Source organism: Hyla sarda, chromosome 8 (genome assembly GCF_029499605.1).
Source record: "Hyla sarda isolate aHylSar1 chromosome 8, aHylSar1.hap1, whole genome shotgun sequence".
Taxonomy (NCBI): Eukaryota; Metazoa; Chordata; class Amphibia; order Anura; family Hylidae; genus Hyla; species Hyla sarda.
The window spans coordinates 26,706,756-26,727,934 of record NC_079196.1 but is presented as its reverse complement, the minus strand read 5'-3'; the positions used below and the strand labels follow the sequence as shown (position 1 = coordinate 26,727,934).

Sequence of the window (21,179 nt, the reverse complement as noted above, 5' to 3'; positions counted from 1 at the left end):
CCTGGGGGGGGGGGGGGGGGGGGGCTTCTGCCTGCCCAGCCAGCTTGATTGATCAATCTTTTTCTTAAATGGGCAAAGGCAGAAAAAAAAATATTTCATATGTTTTAGATCTTGGCAAAACATTAAAGGAGTTATCCAGGAATAGAAAAACAGAGCTACTTTCTTTTAGAAAACCAGTCCCAGTCTGTCTCCAGGTTGGGAGTGATTCTGCAGCTCAGTTCCATTGAAATGAATGCAGCCAAGTTGTAGTACCACACCCATCCTGGGGACAGACGGGGAGCTGTGTTTTCTATTCCTGGATATCCCCTTTAACCTTTCTAATATACTTCATAAGAAAATGTTATTTCCATTTTATAGAAATCATGGCTTATGAAAAAAGATCACTAGGTGTCTCCATATCATCCAGAACATAATCCTTTCCGGCTGCAGCATCATCTTAATCTTAGCTGAAGCACAGGTCAAGACACAGTCTAGGAAGTGAGGGCAGGACTATCACTTCTCTGTGCTTACTCCTGTCCTATCAGACTGCAGCATGAAAACATAATGGAGGGAGTTATAGAGGAGTCTGCAGTGATTGCACAGCACAGCTTACTGAGGGAGAAAGCGAATGCATGGTGAGTGAGGGCGGGGTCAGTGCTTGCCTTCTTAACCCCTTAAGGACCAGGACCATTTTGGCCTTAAGGACCAGACCAATTTAATTTTTGCATTTTCTTTTTTTCCTTCTTGGCTTCTAAAAATCTTAACTCTCTTATATTTCCATCCACAGATCCATATGAGGGCTTGTTTTTTGCGTCACCAATTGTTCTTTGTAATTACATCACTTATTTTACCATAAAATGTACGGCACAACCAACCAAATATTATTTATGTGGGAAAATTGAAAAGAAAGCCGCAATTTAGCAAATTTCGGAAGGTTTTGTTTTCACGTTGTACACTTTCTGGTAAAATTGACATGTTTTCTTTATTCTGTGGGTCAATACGATTAAAATGATACCCATGTTATATGCTTTTCTATAATTGTACCCCTTAAAAAACAATAGCGAACCATTTTAACAAAATTAGTATGTTTGAAATTGCCCTATTTTGACCACCTCTAACTTTCAAATTTTTCCGTATATGGGGCAATATGAGGGCTCATTTTTTGCACCATGATCTGTATGTTATTACCTTTTTTTTTAAACACTTTTTATGTCCCCATAGGGGACTATTCATAGCAATTAGTTGATTGATAATACTGTTCAGTGCTTTGTATAGGACATAGCACTGATCAGTATTATCGGTCATCTTCTGCTCTGGTCTGCTCGATCTCAGACCAGAGCAGAAGACCCTGGGAGATGGCTGGAGCCAGGTGAGGGGACCTCCGGACACCATGCTGGATGATCGGATCCCTGCGGCAGCGCCGCGGGCAATCCAATCATCCATTGAAAGTACCGCACTGCCACAGAAGCTGTGATCTGTATTGATCACGGCATCGGAGGGGTTAATGGCGGACATCCGCGCGATCGCGGATGTCTGCCATTACTGGCGGGTCCCTGGCTGCTGATAGCAGCCGGGACCTGCCGGGCATGACGCGAACACCGCTCCAGTGCTCACGATCATGTCGGCGCGCAAATGTACGTCATAGTGCGTTAAGTACCACGTCACCATGACGTACATTTACATCCATTGTCATTAAGGGGTTAAGCAGTGGATGTCAGAATGAGTAAGCAGCAGAACAGAGGTATTTGTGAGCCAAATACAGAAGCTTGACACATAAAAAATACATGTAAAGCATCTGCATGACCTAGTGAGGAACATATCAGCATAATTTTTGTTTTCTTTGATATGACAGGTTCATTTCAATGAGACTTGAAACATAACTGTGGAATATTAAAGGCAATCTCTCCCAGAAGGGAACGCTATCAATCTGTTTTGTGGTGTTAGTAGAAAGTAGGGTGCTGGCTGGATAGCTTGGAAGCCTTTGATGTAAGACATTGGGGGGCATTATGTCTGTAGGAGGAGGTAGTATATTAGTTACTGTGCATAGTTTGGGGTTTAAAGCATGCAGAAATATACACAGACTGTTTGTCATCTCTCTTTAATGAGTAAAATTTGAGAGTGCCCCACAGATGTGTCTACCCTTACCTTTTCTTTAGTCAATAATTTAAATTTCTCATTATATAAATTTAATAAAATAATGCAACATGCTAGCAAAACTCATAACAGGCTGCAATTCCCTTTACGACCAGTGGGTGGCCACAAATAGACACTATAGCATAAACATCTCCTGACAGAGAGAAAAATTGTCTTTTCATTTTTATTTTTGTGACATGTTGAGCCGTGATATAAGAGAAGAGAGGACATATCCGTATAAATAGATGTAGTAAAGCTCAGTTTAGCACATTCGGTAACCAAAAGACTGCAGGTGCATCTACTAAACAATCTTAACTGAAAGGGGTACTCCGGTATAAAACATTTATTTTTTTTAAATCAACTGGTGCCAGGAAGTTAAACAGATTTGCAAAGTAATTCTATTAAAAAAAATCTTAATCCTTCCAGTACTTTTTAGCGGCTGTATACTACAGAGGAAATTCTTTTCTTTTTGGATTTCTTTTCTGTCACGACCACAGTGCTCTCTGCTGACACCCCTGTCCATGTCAGGAACTGTCCAGAGAAGGAGAAAATCCCCATAGTAAACAAATGGAAAGTTCTTAAAATGGACAGAGGTGTCAGCAGAGAGCACTGTGGTCGTGACAGAAGAGAGATGCAAAAAGAAAAGAACTTCCTTTGTAGTATACAACCGTTAATAAGTACTGGAAGGATTAAGAATTTTTAATAGAAGTAATTGACAAATCTGTTTAACTTTATGGCACCAGTTGATTTAAAAAAAAGTAAAATAAAATAAAGTTTTTAACCGGAGTACCCCTTTAATAAATAAAAAAAAAATAATAAAAACTAAACAGTTTACTGACAAATTTACTTTGGCGACATCAGAGATAGGGTCGAGCATTCACTCCCTTTCCCTGCAATAATAGTGTCTCCCTTGTTGACTTAATGAAACATCTTTGGGATCTTGAAGACGTTTCATGCAGAAGTCACTTACTCAGCAGCGAGCGACTAAATCAGCACTTTCCGGAAGAGGATGGAATGGCTATCGGGGGAGATGTGAGGCGTCAGACTCATCCCCTTTAATTAGTTCTTTCTACTTAGTTCTGCACAAATTACAAGTTAACCTTGATTCTTCCTGTCACCGCTCAATGTCTATGGGACCTGATTTACAGCCGCATCTGTACAAATATTTAGTTTGCTATTTAGACAGTCATTGCGAGTGTCAGATTCCATATCTATGCAAATACGCCTTGTTCCAAGTAAAATTATTAGAAAAGAAGAATGTCCAGCGCACACACGTGTAAAATCCGAGCTGCTTTATTGCATGGTTGCCATAGGAAACATCGGACACTCAGGTAACGTGACGCGTTTCGGCCCGCAAGGCCTTAGTCATATGACTAAGGCCTTGCGGGCCGAAACGCGTCACGTTACCTGAGTGTCCGATGTTTCCTATGGCAACCATGCAATAAAGCAGCTCGGATTTTACACGTGTGTGCGCTGGACATTCTTCTTTTCTTGCATAAGTTTGGACCTAGTCCTGGTCCTGTCCGTGCGCAGAAGTCTGGGGTGGAGCTGGTTCTACCTGCTTGTACTGTCTAAGTAAAATTATTAGGATTTTTTTTTTTAATAATTGCACCACTGTACTATTCAAGAATTAAATGTCCACAATTAAAGGGGTACTCCGCCCCTAGACACCATAACCCCTATCCAAAGCATGGGGGATAAGATGTCTGATTGAAGGTGTCCCACCGCTGGGAACCCCGCAATCTCTGTGCAGCACCTGGTGTTAGTTTAGAATGCTGGGTGTGGGCGGTGGGGGTCGTGATGTCACGGCTACGTCCCCCTCATGAAGTCATGTCACGTCCCCTCAATGCAAGTCTATGGGAGGGGGCGTGGCGGCCGCCACGCCCCCTCCCATATACTTGCATTGAGGGGGCATGGCATGACATCACGATGGGTGTGGCTGTGACATGATGACCTCCGCCGCCCGTTCCAAGCATTGAGGCAGCAGAGTACTCTTTTAAGCATGTATGTCAAGTTTTGCAAAGTGTCCTACACCTATGTAGACCTTATTGTCTCCATGGTTACAGACTACAAACAAATCCTGAGTGTAGTCTGATCCTGTTGTTATTCTGTTTTATCTCTCACCTACTTCTTGCTGACATGCCTTGATTGATAAGTATAGACACACGAATAAAACCAAGATAACTTCTCTACAAACGGCTTGACCAATCAGTCATTGAGACCAAGGTAGGATGAGGGAATTCTATTACCCACAATGCATTGTGGGTAATAAAATTCCCTCATCCTACCTTGGTCTCAGCGCCTGATTGATCCAGCCGTTTGTGGAGGAGTTATCTTGGCTTTATGCTGTTTATTGGCGTGGAGACCTACCACTATGTACACCTTACCTCATTCTTGTACTTGGTCGGAGTACAACTAGTCTTGGTAAGTGCAGTTCACATTTAGCATTACCATTTATCTTAATGTATTACAGGGAATGGGAGGACTACAGTACCCAGAAAGATTATCAGAATTAGGGTTATTTCGTTTAGAAAAAAGAAGGCTTAGGGGAGACCTAATAACTATGTATAAATATATCAGGGGACTGTACAGAGATCTCCCATTATCTATTTATACCCAGGACTGTATCTATAACAAGGGGGTATCCTCTACATCTATAGGAAAGAAGGTTTCTACACCAGCACAGACAGGGGTTCTTTACTGTAAGAGCAGTGAGACTGTGGAATTATCTGCCTGAGGAGGTGGTCATGGTGAACTCTGTAAAAGAGTTCAAAAAGGGGTCTGGATGCATTTTTGGAGAATAATAACATTACTGGTTATGTATAGGGTTATGTATTATAGGGAAAGAACGTTGATCCAGGGATTTATTCTGATGCCATATTTGGAGTCGGGAAGGAATTTTTACCTCTAGTATGAGGGTTTTTCGCCTTCCTCTGGATCAACTCAGTAGGGACTCATTAGGGTTATAGGTTGAACTTGATGGACTCTGGTCTTTTTTCAACCTTATGAACTATGTTACTATGTTACTATGATAAACTATGGAGCGCATCCTGTTGTTTTTTCTCTCTCTAATAAAACAAAGATTGGCATTGGGGTACAAATATCAGGCCCAGTGACACCCCATTCAGTAGTAACTATGGCTATGCTTTGTGTAACCTCAATACTACTGGATGTGCATAGAAAACAGGTTTAGGCTCATTTCTGCCATTTTTTGGCCTAAAAAAAATGCCACAAAAAGGAACTACCAAGATGTAGTTTTTGTGGCATTTTTCTTTTTTTAAAGTGGGTTTTAGTCTTTGGCATTGTTTTCACTTTGTTTTTCTCATTACAAGTCATATGATTTTTTCGTCAAAGATTCCCTGAAAAAATGAAAAAGCCATAGTCTCAGTATGCTGCAAAAAATGCCACAAAAGGGTAAAGAAATGCTAAAGGCAAAAAAACAAAAAAAAAAGCCAAGTGGGTTTCATATGTCCCCATTGATTCCTAGCTAACATCTGGTCTTGGCATTTTTTGCTAAAAGCAAGGCTGTCATGGCTTTATACTCTCCACCTTCTATCTGTGTGTACTCCTGCGGGGTATTTTCCAGGGGTTTTATACCACTAACAGCACCAGGCAGGTATGTCCCCTGCCCCTGTTCCTATTTGGCCTTGTCATGGAGCCCCTGGCCCGGCCTGTTCGATCCTTCTTGTATATATCTGGGGTAACAACAGCGGACTGGGACCACCCCATAGGTCTATTTGTGGACAATGTAATATTATGCCTCACCTCCCCCAAAACACTTCTCAGCTGGAATCTCGGCTGCTCTTTGAGAGTTTGGCATTATTAGCTACTATAGAGTTAATGCCTTTAAAAATACTTTTACACTACTGTTGCGCCCCATCAAGAATGGCCATAATTTTTAGTTTTTTTTTACTTTATTGGCCGTTATCTGGACTGGGCACAATGGGCAACAACAGGTCCTGATGGAGTCCATTATAGTCAATGCGGTCTGTCAGGCACCGTTGTTTTGCAGGGGGAGTAGCGGGAGAAAAAGATGGTGCTTGCAGTATTTTTCCTCCCGTTATTCTCCCTGGGTTCCTCGGTGGCCGTCACACAGCCGTTTCATAACAGCAGTGTAAAAGGGGCCTAAGTCCCTGGTATTAGGCCAGGACATTGGCCTTGTTGTATTATCTGTTAGATGACGTTCCTAAGTGGAAAGGATCTGTGGTTCTTGATCTCTCACCTCATCAATGGGACCCATCTAAACTATGCGATGGAGAAAACCATAGCTTTGGTGATGAATTTTGTGTCACCTGGTCTAAATGGGTTGAGTTTTTGGGTTGATAGGTGTCCCTGCTACTCCTTATATCATCTATCATTTCTGCTATTGTTTATACGCACCAACTTTTTGGATTTTGTGTCCTTTAGGGTTACATTTCACTACCAAGATGTTTCCTTGTTTGTTATACTATGTTTTTGTTTCTCCTTTTGTTCATTTTACATTGTTTATTTGCTGAATAATAATTGCCTTGCCAATTTTAAAGGCTACGTGTATGTATAGTGCTCACCCTGAGGAACAAAGGTGATGAAGATTTCATCACCTAAATATTCCCCTCTTATTTCATTGTTTAGCTGCCTCTAAATGTTCATTTCAATTATGTATCTTCAATTCCTTTATAACGTCTTGCATTTTTGACTATTGACTTTGTTGTACGGCATAATGTGTCCACACTCTGTTTTTTTTTTTTTTTTATAAAAATGTAATTGTATACACATAAAAAAAATAAAAAAAATAAATCTAAACTTTCTATATCTATCTATTTTTTTCAGGTACAGTATATAAGTGCCCCACAAATCACATACTTTGCATTGGATCCAAAACATGCATTCATCTCTCAAAGCTCTGCAATGGAGTATTCGACTGCACTGATGGCTACGATGAAGGGGCACACTGTCGGGGTGAGTTTGAAATTCAAAAATAAAAAAAAGTTTTATGTTTAATAATTTTTTTTTTTATAGAATTGACAAAAAGTTGATAAATGCAGCCTGTGACTTAAAGGGGTTATCCGGCCAAAGACATCTTATCTTAAGATGTCTCATCGTGGGGGGGGGACCACCACTGGGACCCCTGCTCTCTCTGTGCAGCTGCGTCTCCAGTTTTGGAAAGCTGTTTGTTTCCAGGACTGGAAACATGATGTCATGCCACACCCCCTTGTGACATCACACCATGCCCCCTCCATTCATGTCTATGGGAGGGGGCATCATGCCCCCTCCCATAGACATGAATGGAGGGGACATGGTGTAATGTGGCATGACGTCACGTCCTTTGGATAGGGGATAAGATGTCTTTGGCAGGATTTTTTTTTAATGCCCCTATTTTTTAGAAGGAGGGTAGTGATGTTTGCAGGAGTGGGCAGGATTGGACACACACCTTGCAGGAGCGGGCTGTAATTTTCAAATATCCTGATAAAAAAAAAAAACAGTCCCCCCGCACGGCTCTAGAGTAGAAGTAATTGTGAAAAATGTAATACAGAAAAATGAGAAAAATAATCAAGTTCACCAATCAGATTGTACATGTCTGGACTGTAAAGGACGTTCTATGTCTGACTGCGGGATCCCACTCTTATACTCTTCTTATATGCTTGGCTTTTATAGAAACGTATCCTAGCATAATTCTTTTTTTGGGTTTGAACCACTATGAGTGGGTGTTATTCTTCTAATACCCAAAAAAAGTAGCAGGGAAATCATATTCCTTAAGGTTTGGCTGCCAACAACCTGTGTGTCCTGCGCCCTAGGCAGATCAGTGTCTGGTAATATTATATCTACAATGTGGAAACAATAAACCCAATACTTCCTCATCGTTCAACCACAATAGGGACTGGATTCAGGGCTGTTGCAAGGATTTTTGCCACCCTAGGTGAAAGCTAATTTTGCCACTAACCTTGACCCTGCCCATTGGCTCCGCCCTTTGACACACCCCACCTTACTACTGGAGTGACACACTGTTACAAACCTCCCCCTCATGGGGCGGATGTATGGAGGTGCGTGTGATGTCAGGATGCTGGACGGACCTGACCTGCCCTGCCTCGGAGGTTGCACTGCACTCTTCCAGCACCCTAAATAATACAGATTACCGTATTAGGGTATCGGGGGAGGGGGGGTCGAGCAACGGTGGTGCTGGCTGGGCGGTGCTTCAGATGGGTGGTGAGTGCTTTGGATTCTAACTGGCTACTAACTTTCTTGCAGGGAACGGCATGGCGCACCCATCAAGTGGGCGCTCTAGGTGGCTGCTTATTTTGCCTATAGGCAGAACCGGCCCTGACTGGATTGTGCTAATTTGTAATAGAAATAGCATAGGTCATTTAGGGGGTCCATCTAAGGACAGATTAGGGAAAAGGGTGGTCTTACGATGTTTGTCAATTTAAAATGAATTGTTTGTAAATACGGTATAGTCCCGGAATGATCAGAGCATATGCTGCGGTTTCTTCTGACGTAAGGTGTTACTATGGGTCATATGCAGAAGGCAGGAGGATAATGAGTTTACACCTAATACGTATATTCTCGATCAATACAATGACAGCGCAGAAGGTCTTTTCATTCCAAGAAGTGCGCAGTTAGCACCGGGTCATCGGCTGCCATTATAAGAAAGTAGATTTCATGGCAACCCCAGGACTCATTTGACTGCCATTTATTTGTCAGAAAAAATCATCTCACCTCCCCACAAGTAATTAGTAAAGTAGAAGGTAATGTGATGTGCGCTACAACATTATTACCGCAAGACAACATTTGTGAGAGGTAAGTGTGGGAAGCAGCCGTGCAAAGCGGCAAATGATTTATTATACGAGCTAGAAGGATGATATCTGCTATGCTGAGACCATGTGGAACAGTACAATGCAATCACTGTTGTGGAACTACAACCTCCAGCATGCCAAGTGCAAACTCGTTATTGTGCAACATGCAATGACAGCAATTCACACATTGTGCAACTACAGCTCCCAATATGATCTGACATCAAACCAGCTATTGTACAACTATAACTCTCAATATACCTTGACGGCAAAACCAGGTATTGTGCAACTACAACTCCCAGCATGCTTTGGCATCAAACTAGTGTGGGAAGCAGCCTTGCAAAGTGGTACAGAACCTATTATACAAGCTGGAAGGATGATATCTGCTATGCTGAGACCATATGGTACAGGACAATGCAATCAGTGGCCGTTCGACTGTTGTGGAACTACAACCTCCAGCATGCAAAGTGCAAATTCTCTGTTTTATGAAGTGACCACACCAAGCATACCACAGATTGTGCAACTACAGCTCCCAATATGCTTTGATATCAAACCAACTATTGTCCAACTATAACTCTCAACATAGCCTGACATAAACCAGCTCCTCTGCAACTACAACTCCCAGCATGCTCTAACATGAAACCAACTATTGTACAGCTGTAACTCTTAACACTCCCTGGCAGCAAAGCAGCTACTCTGCAACTACAACTCTCAGTAAATCCCCAAAATGATGCATTGTGACATTATAGGGAAAGCTGCAGTCCACACTGTAGCAGGATATATAGCTCCAGCTGTTGCAAAACTATAACTCCCAGCATACCCAGACAGTCTTTGGTTCTATGCCAGTGGTCTTCAACCTGCGGAGCTCCAGATGTTGAAAAACTACAACTCCCAGCATGCCCAGACAGTCTTAGGTTCTATGCCAGTGGTCTTCAACCTGCGGACCTCCAGATGTTGCAAAACTACAACTCCCAGCATGCCCGGACAGCTGTTGGCTGTCCGGGCATGCTGGGAGTTGTAGTTTTGCAACATCTGGAGGTCCGCAGGTTGAAGACCACTGTTCTATGCTATACATCATACCACAAGCTACACTAATACTCCTGTACCCATTATAAAACAAAGTCAAACAATACAGCCTTTGGATGTCTGGGCATGCTGGGAGTAGTAGTTTTGCAACAGCTGGAGGCACGCTGGTTGGGAAACATTGTCCTACCCTATACATCATACCACATGCTACACTAACATTCCTGTACACATTATAAAACAAAGTCAAACAATAAGGCATGTGGGTGTCTGTTGGATATGCTGGGAGTTGTAGTTTTGCAACAGCTGGAGGCACACCGGTTGCTAAACACTGCTGTAAGGTAAATTTCTGGTTCTGGTAAACTGCAGAGATATTATTTTTGGTGAGTAAACAGCATTAGTAATGTTTTATATCAACCAGCTTAAGGTTTACACACATTGGCCTTCAAAGGGACTTGCTATAGTGTTTAGCTGTATATATTCAGACTCCGCACACATAGATATAGTGCAGCAATTCTGCTTTTCCTAATGGAACCTGGCCTTATATCTTTCTTATTTATGGTATATCCCATAGATGTGGCACTGGAATAGATGGGATGGATTTTTCTTATTGCATTAGGATCCACTTATTTTGCTGTGTTGCAGAATTGTTTTCTCAAAGAGTGACTCTGTTGTCATATCTCTATAGTGAGAAAGCAGAGATGAACATCTTATTTTGCCTGTGTCTTTAGAGATCTTTGGCGTGCGGGGTTACCTACAATTCCACAGGAAACCCCCCCAAAAATTATCATTTTCAACAAATTCAGCCCTGCTACATCTGGGGTGGGGAAAGGATGCCTGTATATTTAGGATGCGGGTGACCCCCCTGTCAGTTTCCCTTTAATATGCTCCTGTATTGATCCTTGATTACAATTCCTGGTACTTTTGGTACTACTCCAGGTCCTAATTGCTCTCTATGCCACACCCTGGACCCTTGGATACCATACCTGTTAAAGGGGTACTCCGGTGAAAACCTTTTTTTTTTTTTTTTTTTTAAATCAACTGGTGACAGAAAGTTAAACAGATTTGTAAATTACTTCTATTAAAAAAATCTTAATCCTTCCTGTACTTATTAGCTGCTGAATACTACAGTGGAAATTCTTTTCCGTTTGAAACACAGAGCTGTCTGCTGACATCATGAGCACAGTGCTCTCTGCTGACATCTCTGTCCATTTTATGAACTGCCCAGAGTAAAAGGAAATCTCCATAGCAAACATATGCTGTTCTGGTCAGTTCCTAAAATGGAAAGAGATGTCAGCAGAGAACACTGTGCTCGTGATGTCAGCAGAGAGCTCTGTGTTTCAAAAAATAATTTTCGCTGTAGTATTCAGCAGCTAATAAGTATAGGAAGGATTGCAATTTTTTAATAGAAGTAATTTACAAATCTGTTTAACTTTCTGGCACCAGTTGATTTAAAAAAAAAAAAAAAAAAAGTTTTTCACCGGAGTACCCCTTTAATTTTGATACTTCTCCGAGTCTTGGCTATTCTTGACTCTGTACCAAGCATGACCCTTGAATATTATTATTTGTACTCACAGTAATACTATACTTCTCGTCCTGGCTTCTGGTTTGTTTCTGATTTTATTTCTGCCTAGACCCTTGGATACTACTCCAGTGACATGTGGTGCAGATGCTGCTCCTGACTATACACTTATCTCATCACTGGCTCTGTCACACCCTGTCTTTTTTTTTGTTTTCTGGTGATGATGACCCATTTCTCTTTTCCTGCTCATTCGTCTTTCAGTGTGCCAGAGACGTGCACAGGTTGACAAGAAAGGGGGCTTAACCCCTTCATGACCCAGCCCATTTTCACCTTCATGACCTGGGCATTTTTTGAAAATCTGACCACTGTCACTTTAAACATTAATAACTCTGGAATGCTTTTACTTATCATTCTGATTCCGAGATTGTTTTTTCGTGACATATTCTACTTTATGTTATTGGTAAAATTTCACTGATATTTGCATCCTTTCTTGGTAAAAAATCTAAAAATTTCATGAAAATTTTGAAAATTTAGCATTTTTCTAACTTTGAAAGTCTCTGCTTGAAAGGAAAATGGATATTCCAAATAAATTACATATTGATTCACATATACATTGGGGGAGATTTATCAAAGGATTTAGACTGGTTTTTCTTGTCTAAATTTGTCGCACAGAAAGTCGCAGTCTAAATATGTGCGACTTTTCTGCGACTTTTGCTCTAGAGGATTTTTAGAAAATGATGCATGCAAGTCTATTTTAGACTGAAATGCATTGGAAAATGCATTGGTGCTGAATTTATCAAAAGCGACTTTTCAGCGACAAGTCGCATAGGCTGAAAGTACGCCGAAATGTCAGACCATGTTGGAGCAGGTTTAAATATAGACTAAAGCATAGATCATGCAGTCTGTGCACAGAATTTATCAAGAGCCGTGCACCATTTGATAAATTAGGTGCACAATAGACCAGACTAACCCTCTGTAGTTTGGTGTATATTGATGCGGGACATAGACAACTTTGATAAATATCCCCCAATATGTCTACTTTGTGTCTGCATAAAAAAATTGACAAGTTTTTACTTTTGAAAGACACCAGAGGGCTTCAAAGTTCCGCAGCAATTTTCATATTTTTCTCAAAATCATAATTTTTCATGGCCCAGTTCATGTTGGAAGTGGATTTTAAGGGTCTTCATATTAGAAATACCCCATAAATGACCCCATTATAAAAACTGCGACCCCCAAAGTATTCAAAATGACATTCAGTAAGTGTTTTAACCCTTTAGGTGTTTCACAGGAATAGTAGCAAAGTGAAGGAGAAAATTCAAAATCTTCATTTTTTACACTCGCATTTTCTTGTAGACCCAATTTTTGAATTTTTACAAGGGGTAAAAGGAGAGAAATCTCCCTAAAATTTGTAACCCAATTTCTCTCGAGTAAGGAAATACCTCATATGCGTATGTAAAGTGTTCGGCGGGCGCAGTAGAGGGCTCAGAAGGGAAGGAGCGACAATGGGATTTTGGAGAGTGAGTTTTTCTGAAAGGGTTTTTGGGGGGCATGTCCCATTTAGGAAGCCCCTATGGTGCCAGAACAGTGGACCCCCCCACATGTGACCCCATTTTGGAAACAATACCCCTCATGGAATTTAATAAGGGGTGCAGTGAGCATTTACACCCCATTGGCGTTTGACAGATATTTGCAACAGTGGACTGTGCAAATCAAAAATTTTATTTTTCATTTTCACAGACCACTGTTCCAAAAATCTGTCATACACCAGTGTGGTGTAAATGCTCACTTCACCCCTTATTACATTCCGTGAGGGGTGTAGTTTTCAAAATGGGGTCACATATGGATATTTATTGTTTTGCGTTTGTCAGAACTGCTGTAACAATCAGCCACCCCTGTGCAAATCGCCTCAAATGTACATGGTGCACTCTCCCTTCTGGGCCTTGTTGTGCGCCCCCAGAGCACTTTGCGCCCACATATGGGGTATCTCCGTAGTCAGGAGAAATTGCATTACAAATTTAGAGGGTCTTTTTTCCCTTTTACCTCTTGTGAAAATGAAAAGTATAGGGCAACACCAGCATGTCAGTGTAAAAAATTTATTTTTTTACACTAACATGCTGGTGTAGACCCCAACTTCACCTTTTCATAAGGGGTTAAAGAAGAAAAAGCCCCGCAAAATTTGTAAGGCAATTTCTCCCGAGTACGGCGATACCCCATATGTGTCCCAAAACTGTTGCCCTGAAATACGACAGGGCTCCAAAGTGAGAGAGTGCCATGCGCATTTGAGGCCTGAATTAGGGATTTGCATAGGGGTGGACATAGGGGTATTCTATGCCAATGATTCCCAAACAGGGTGCCTCCAGCTGTTGCAAAACTCCCAGCATGCCTGGACAGTCAATGGCTGTCCGGCAATACTGGGAGTTATTATTTTGCAACAACTGGAGGCTCCGTTTTGGAAACAGTAGCGTACAAGACGTTTTTCATTTTTTTGGGGAGGGGGGGCTGTGTAGGGGTATGTGTATATGTAGTGTTTTTAACTTTTTATTTTAGGTTAGTGTTAGTGTAGTGTAATGTTTTTAGGGTACAGTCACATGGGCAGAGGTTCACAGCAAGTTTGCCGCTGGAAGTTTGAGCTGCAGCGCAAAATTTGCGCCATCTCAAACTTGCAGCACTCACTGTAAACCTCCGCCCATGTGAGTGTACCCTGTACATTCACATTGGGGGAGGGGGCAAACATCCAGCTGTTGCAAACTCCGAGCATGCCCTTTGGCGGTCCGTGCATGCTGGGAGTTGTAGTTTTGCAGCTGGAGGAACACTGGTTTGGAAACACTAAGTTAAGTAATAAACTTTCAAGTGTTTTGCAACCAAACTTAGTGTTTCCAAACCAGTGTGCCTCCAGCTGTTGCAAAACTACAACTCCCAGCATGCATGGTCTGTCAGTGCATGCTGGGAGTTATAGTTTTGCAACAATTTCAACAGCTGGAGGCACTGAGGTAGGAAACGGACAATGTTTCCCAACTAGTGTGCCTCCAGTTGTTGCAAAACTACAACTCCCAGCATGCCCAGACTGCCCAGGCATGCTGGAAGTTGTTGTTCGGCAATATCTGAAGGATCATATGTTGCCGAACTACAACTTCCAGCATGCTTGGGTAGTCTGGGCATGCTGGGAGTTGTAGTTTTGCAACATCTGGAGGTCCACAGTTTGGAGACCGCTGTATAATGGTCTCCAATCTGTGCTCTTCCAGATGTTAGAGAACTACAACTCCCAGCATGCCTGGACAGACTGAGCATGCTGATATTTGTAGTTTTGCAACATCTGGAAGAGCAAAGATTGGAGACCATTATACAGTGGTCTCCAAACTGAGGACCTCCAGATGTTGCAAAACTACAACTCCCAGCATGCCCAGAAAGCCAAAGGCTGTCTGGGAGTTGCAGTTTTGAAACTCCCAGAGGCAGCAGTGAGATCGCTTTACGGCGATCTCACTGCTGCCAATGAAGATGCCGCACTGCTGCCGGAAACTCACCTCCGGGACACACCAACGCCGGGACCGCATGGAGGACGCCGCTCGCCGCCGGGACCCCTCGTGACACCGCTCGGACGGGTAAGTGACGCCGGGGGATGGGTCAGGGACAATTAGCAGAGCGGTGTGTGTCCCGATCCCCGTGATTTTCATAGCGAAAAGTATTTTCATAGCGAAACGCTGCTATCAGCTAGTCAGATTTGACCAGCTGATAGCAGCGATCGCTGGGGGGGGTGGGGGATGAAACCCCCCATAGTCGCATGGTAAGATGGCTGGCTATCAGTGATAGCCACCATCTTTCCGGGCGCTGCGGGGTGCCGAGAGTAGCGGCAAAAATGTTCATGACGTACCTGTATGTCATGGGTCGGGAACACCTTGCCACCCATGACGTACAGGTATGTCATAGGTCGGGAAGGGGTTAAAGGGGTATTCCAGGAAAAAACTTTTTTATATGTCAACTGGCTCCAGAAAGTTAAACAGATTCGTAAATTACTTCTATTAAAATTTTTTTTAATCCTTTCAGTACTTTTGAGCTTCTGAAGTTAAGGTTGTTCTTTTCTGTCTAAGTGCTCTCTGATGACACCTGTCTCGGGAAACGGCCAGTTTAGAAGAGGTTTGCTATGGGGATTTGCTTCTAAACTGGGCGTTTCCCGAGACATGTGTCATCAGAGAGCACTTAGACAGAAAAGAACAACCTTAACTTAAGAAGATATAAAAAAGTTGACATATAAAAAAAAAAGTTTTTTCCTGGATAACCCCTTTAAGCCCCTGCCCTTTTGATGTTCCTCCTAAAAGTGCCCTGGGCAGTGCTGGGCAATCAATCTGGCATCATTATGTAGGTATTTATATAAATGTTTACGAGAAGTGTTCTTTTTTTAAAGGGGTACTCCGCTGCTCAGCGTTTGGGACAAACTGTTCCGAATGCTGGAGATTGTGATGTCATAGCCCCTCCCCCTCATGACATAATTCCCCACCCCCTCAATGCAAGTCTATGGGAGGGGGCGTGACAGCCGCCATGCCCCCTCCCATAGACATGCATTGAGGGGGCAGGGCATGATGTCATGAGGAGGGCGGGGCTATGACATTACGAGCTCCCGGCGCCAGCTCCAGCATTCGGAACAGTTTGTTCCAAACGCTGAGCAGCGGAGTACCTCTTTAAGTTCAGCCCCTGTCCCACAAAATGTCTTTGCACATCCCCCCAGAGTGCAAGTACCACCAATCTGTGACCATTCAGGGCCACCTACCTCATAATCCTCCAGAAGCAAAGTCCACATCATTTTATAAAGATTAAAGGTAAATCAGAAGGGGTCTTCACACTCAAACAGACTGCAGCTTAGAAAATGAGTGAACTGATAGGAGACTGTAACAGCCTGCTCGTCTGAAGCTACAACAGCGACATAGATCTGTATCGAAACTGTGTACACAAAACAGTAGGATATTTCTAGCCAAGATAATTTGTTTAATTATTATTTTTATTTTTTTTTATTTAAGGGGCCTTGGAGCATTACAATTCGGGTTGCAAAAACCCACTTACCCTTCATGAGTTACCAATCAATGTTACTAAATAAATAAATAAATAAATAACTATAAAAAATAAATAACATAATGGCCCTCATTTACTTAGAAAATCGGGTTGTAAGTCTATGTTGCTTTCTTACCCGACTGCTTTTTTCCCCTGGTATTTATTATTATGTCGCATCCTGTTTGTCGCACATGGGTTTTGTTGGTTTTGGTTTCCAACTCCTCTGAGTTGTCGGGAAAAAATCCACAACAATTCAACAAATTCGGGTTGGAAACCTTTATAAATAAGCTCAGAAATATCGGGTTACGCCCCTTTTTCGGGTTTTGGAGAATCCACATCGGGTCCGTCGGGAAAAAATGTTGCATCGTGTCGCAGACAAAGATGCGCCAAAAAAAACAGACAAAACAAGGGTTTAGAATAGTAAATGAGGGCCAATATATAAAAAAATAAAAACTATAAAAAACTATAAAAAATAAATAACATAATATCTGCGCTCACATTACAGTCAACAAAATGTTATTTGTTTCTTTTTTATGAACATATTTTTGTTTTATTATCGACAGACAGAGAAATTGTATCAATGAAATCCTCTAATCCAGTTCCACACTCTTTCTTTGCCGTTAGTATAAACTGGCCATGCCAAAGGGGAATGATACATTTTTACCGACATCCATATTCCCTTACTAACGCATAAAGCGCTCCCTGCCTGCTTACTGCCCGTCAGTAAATATATTGATGGAAGGCATGCCGCTCTCATCTACGCTTTTGCTCAATTTTCGGTTTTTATTTTTATGGGGGAAACATTTCGTCTTTTCTCGTAACGTGACAGATGGAACAGGCAGATCATTGGCTTCTGGATTTCACAGACGTACAGTGAACCGGTCCACATAACTTTATGGCCACCCGCGATCTCTATGGTCACGTCCAACCTGTTTTTACACTCTTTTCTTTTTTATGCACTTTTGCTCGGCATATAGTCATATTTTCTCCCTCTATAAGTTTATAAATAGTTAAGTGGATCATACCGTCAAACATCTCAATTTAGTAACACACAGCATGCAATACAGTACAGACCGGCACAGTCTTCCAAGCCAATGCTGCTCCGGCCATATGTTAAATAATAAATTGCTGCCAAAGTTGTAACGCTTGCCGACTAAAAGTGACAATGTATCATCATGCGCATTTCATGCTTATATTTCACCGAGATACTTCTTCTGTTTAGAAACTCCCCGTAAAGTTATTGCAGAATCTGAAATATGGAAGCACTATATTCTGGGAAAAGTAATAACTGTATTATGCATCAATGCAAAGCTATTCAAAATGGCAAATGGCTTGAAATATAGTGCATTAGTCAATGCAATAAAGAAAACCTCCAAGCCGTTCCCGGGCTTTAAAGAAATCGTTTGTGTGCCCATACATGTTCCTAATTGTGTCACTTAACATTCATTATTCATTACCAAGCGGGGACCGGGTCAAGAAGATTTAGTGGGGAAAAAAAGGAGGCTTCATAATGCCGAATGAGTCACTAAAATGAGGATATAAGGAAAAATTATTTTTTGCATAACACGAGCCAGATGGTACAATGCCCTCTATGTAACTGGCATTGAATTGGAGCCACTTATCTATATTAGTGTACGGCTGCAGGGGACGTGTCAGAGGGTGATAAGATAGAACATATTTCTTCTGCAAACTAAGATGAATGGTTAGATAAACAAGCAGTGTCTAAGGCAGGTCTCAAACTCAGATTATCTGGGGGCCACTGGAGGTAGCGGATGGGTGAGACTGGGCAACATGCGCCCCTCACATATAATTCCTCCATCATCTGTCCCTTATCATCCACCAACAACACCCTCCACCAACAGTAGCACCTCCATCATCCACCAGCAACACCCCCACCCATTTCCCCTACCCCCCTGTGGTAATAGCATGAGCCGACAGATTATAGGGGTGCTACTGTTGGGGGGGGGGAGCATTAGGTAGCATAGTTTCCCCACATTAGGTAGCATCAGCACAGATTCCCCACATTAGGTAGCTTTAGCCCAGATTCCCCACATTAGTTAACCTTAGCACAGATTCCCCACATTAGGTAGCTGTAGGACAGTTTCCCCACATTAGGTAGCCTTAGCACAGATTCCCCACCTGGACTACGCTACTTACATCTGCCTGCGGGGCTTTTCTGGCGTAGGTGCGCGTTATAATTGATGTCATCGCACGCGCTGCGCAGGACGTCAGTGTCCCTGCGCGGCATTTGCGATGATGTCACTCACCTCGCGCACCTCCGCCAGGAAGTCCCTGCAGACAGATGTAAGTAGCAGTTTAGTGACGGGGCAAGACTGGTTGCCCCATCATATGTGCACTGGGTCCCATGTAGCAGAATTTGCCATAGTGTGTGAAGTCTTCCGGCATTTAGCCCTGCTTGCCCAAAGCAGGGCTAAATGCCTGAAGAAATCAATGCCTGGTGGCCGGAACTGCATGTCCCGAGCGTCGGGAGATGCAAATTCCAGATCCCTGGTGTGGTCCCTGATGAGGGCCGGGAGTTTGGGACCCCTGGTCTAAGGCAATGTTTGCCATCCAGGGTGCCTCCAGCTGTTGCAAAACTTCAACTCCCAGCATGCCCCAACAGCCAAATGCTAGTTTTGCAACAGCTAAAGGCACCCTGGTTGGGAAACACTTGTTTAAGCATTTACGCTTTAATCTATGATGGGGCCCAGTATATCAGTGAAAGTCATTATTTTCTGCTATAGTTTAAAGGGGTGCTCCACTGTAAAAAATTTTATTTAAATCAATTGGTGCCAAAAAGTTAAACAGAATTGCAAATTACTTTGATTTAAAAATCTTAACCCTTCTAGTACTTACCAGCTGCTGCATGCTCCACAGGAAGTTCTTTTCTTTTTGAATTTGCTTTCTGTCTGACCACAGTGCTCTCTGCTGACACCTCTGTCCATTTTAGGAACTTTCCAGAGTAGAAGCAAATCCCCATAGCAAACCTATCCTGCTCCAAAGAGATCCTAAAATGGACAGAGGTGTCAGCAGAGAGCCCTGTGATCGGACAGAAAGCAAATTCAAAAAGAAAAGAGCTTCCTGTGGAGCATACAGCAGCTGATAAGTACTGGAAGGATTAATATTTTTCAAAAGAAGTAATTTACAAATCTGTTTAACTTTCTGGCACCATTTGATTAAAAAAAAATGTTTTCCAGGGAGTACCCCTGTTTTCCAGGGAGTTTTTACTGATGACCTGTTCTCAGAATAGCTCATGAATATCTGATCAGTGGTGGTCCAACATCTTGCATCCCTGACAATCAGTTTTTTGCACGCAAAAAGAGATAAAAGCAGACAGCGCCGTACATTGTGTTGTGGCCATGCTGGGTTATTGCAGCTCAGAGCTTACGTTCACTTGTATAGATTCTTAGCTACAGTAACCCAGCATGACCTCTACACAATGTATGGAGCTGTCTGCTTCTGGATCTATTACTTTATATATGTATATAGGCGCTGTAGCTCTGGCACACAGCTAATTGGTAGGAGTACCAGTAGTTGGATCCCGTTTAAGTCAATAGGATCCGTAGATAACAAAAATATTGAAACAGAAACACAGCCGCACATCCACCATTTGTATTTTGATCTACTTGCTTGGTGTCAGCTATGCTCCGGCCCATTTTGGCTGTTCAGTGCAAAAAAAAAAAAAAGAGCCGAATGGACCCGGAACGGGACGGAGCAATGTGAATCAACCCTAGGCTGAGTCAGTACCGGTTAAGATTTGTGAGGCTCCTGCATCGAGCAGCCTTAGTAGCCCCTACATTTATCAGTCCAGGGCGATTTTATACTGCTAGAGGTTTACTTAGATTGGTACTCTGACCACTTGGACCTCCAATGTCTCCTGCCTAGCACTCCGGCTCTCTCCATGTACAGATTAATCTCCACTCTACGTGATCTCCTGCCCAACACCCCGACTCTCTCATTGCATGGATCGATCTCCATTCTGGCACTGATTACTGTCGACCACTGCACGAAGCTGTGGCTGATACACCCCTCCATGTAGCTTTTTGGGAGAGCCGCAGATACAGCATTTGGGTATCTCCAGCTCTCCCATTGTGCTACATGAATGGACGTAACGGCCACTGCTTTGTGCAGCAGTCGACAGTATTCCATCCATGGAGCAGAGATCGATGGAGAGAGTCGGGGTGCTGGGCAGGAGATCAGGGGGTCCTAGTGTCCTGATTCCCACTGTCAAACACGTTTAAGATATGATGTTCTACAACAGAGTACCCCTTTAAGACCAGCATGTGGAAAAGGCTGAAGTTAGTAAATTCCCCCCAAAGTGTTAATCTGACTGCACTTCTGTCTACTCACAAAACATACAAATGATCCAATTTGAGTTTTTATCTATCAAGCCTGTGATGTCTTATATGAAGAGGCCGTAATGATAATCTTATGTGATTGCCTCTTCATGTTAATGCATCCTGTACGCCATTTAGAGAGTCCCTTCAGTAACTTCACTGATTTTCTTAGTGTTTTTTTTTTTTCCACAAAACATTTTTTATTTTTGGAGTTCATCCACAGAAGAAGATAATGTTTAATAGAAATACTATGACTGAATGCACAAGTTATTGCTCATTTTATGATGTCCAGGCGGAAGGTTCCCAATGGGTTTTGGAGAATTTTCATTTTGCTTCATTTAAAAAAAAAACTCATTCATTCTTTCATTTAACATAATT

At 42.5% G+C, this 21,179-nt stretch overlaps 1 protein-coding gene across 6 annotated transcripts in view; it reads left to right on the top strand.

Moving 5' to 3' along the window:
* Positions 1-21,179, top strand: part of LRP1B (LDL receptor related protein 1B) — a 1,569,499-nt gene that overhangs the window by 499,905 nt on the left and 1,048,415 nt on the right. For all 6 annotated transcript variants that reach the window (XM_056534716.1, XM_056534714.1, XM_056534720.1 and 3 more), the window contains one exon: positions 6,922-7,050. In XM_056534716.1, coding sequence (XP_056390691.1) covers positions 6,922-7,050 — 129 coding nt within the window. The remainder of the gene's footprint in view (positions 1-6,921; positions 7,051-21,179) is intronic.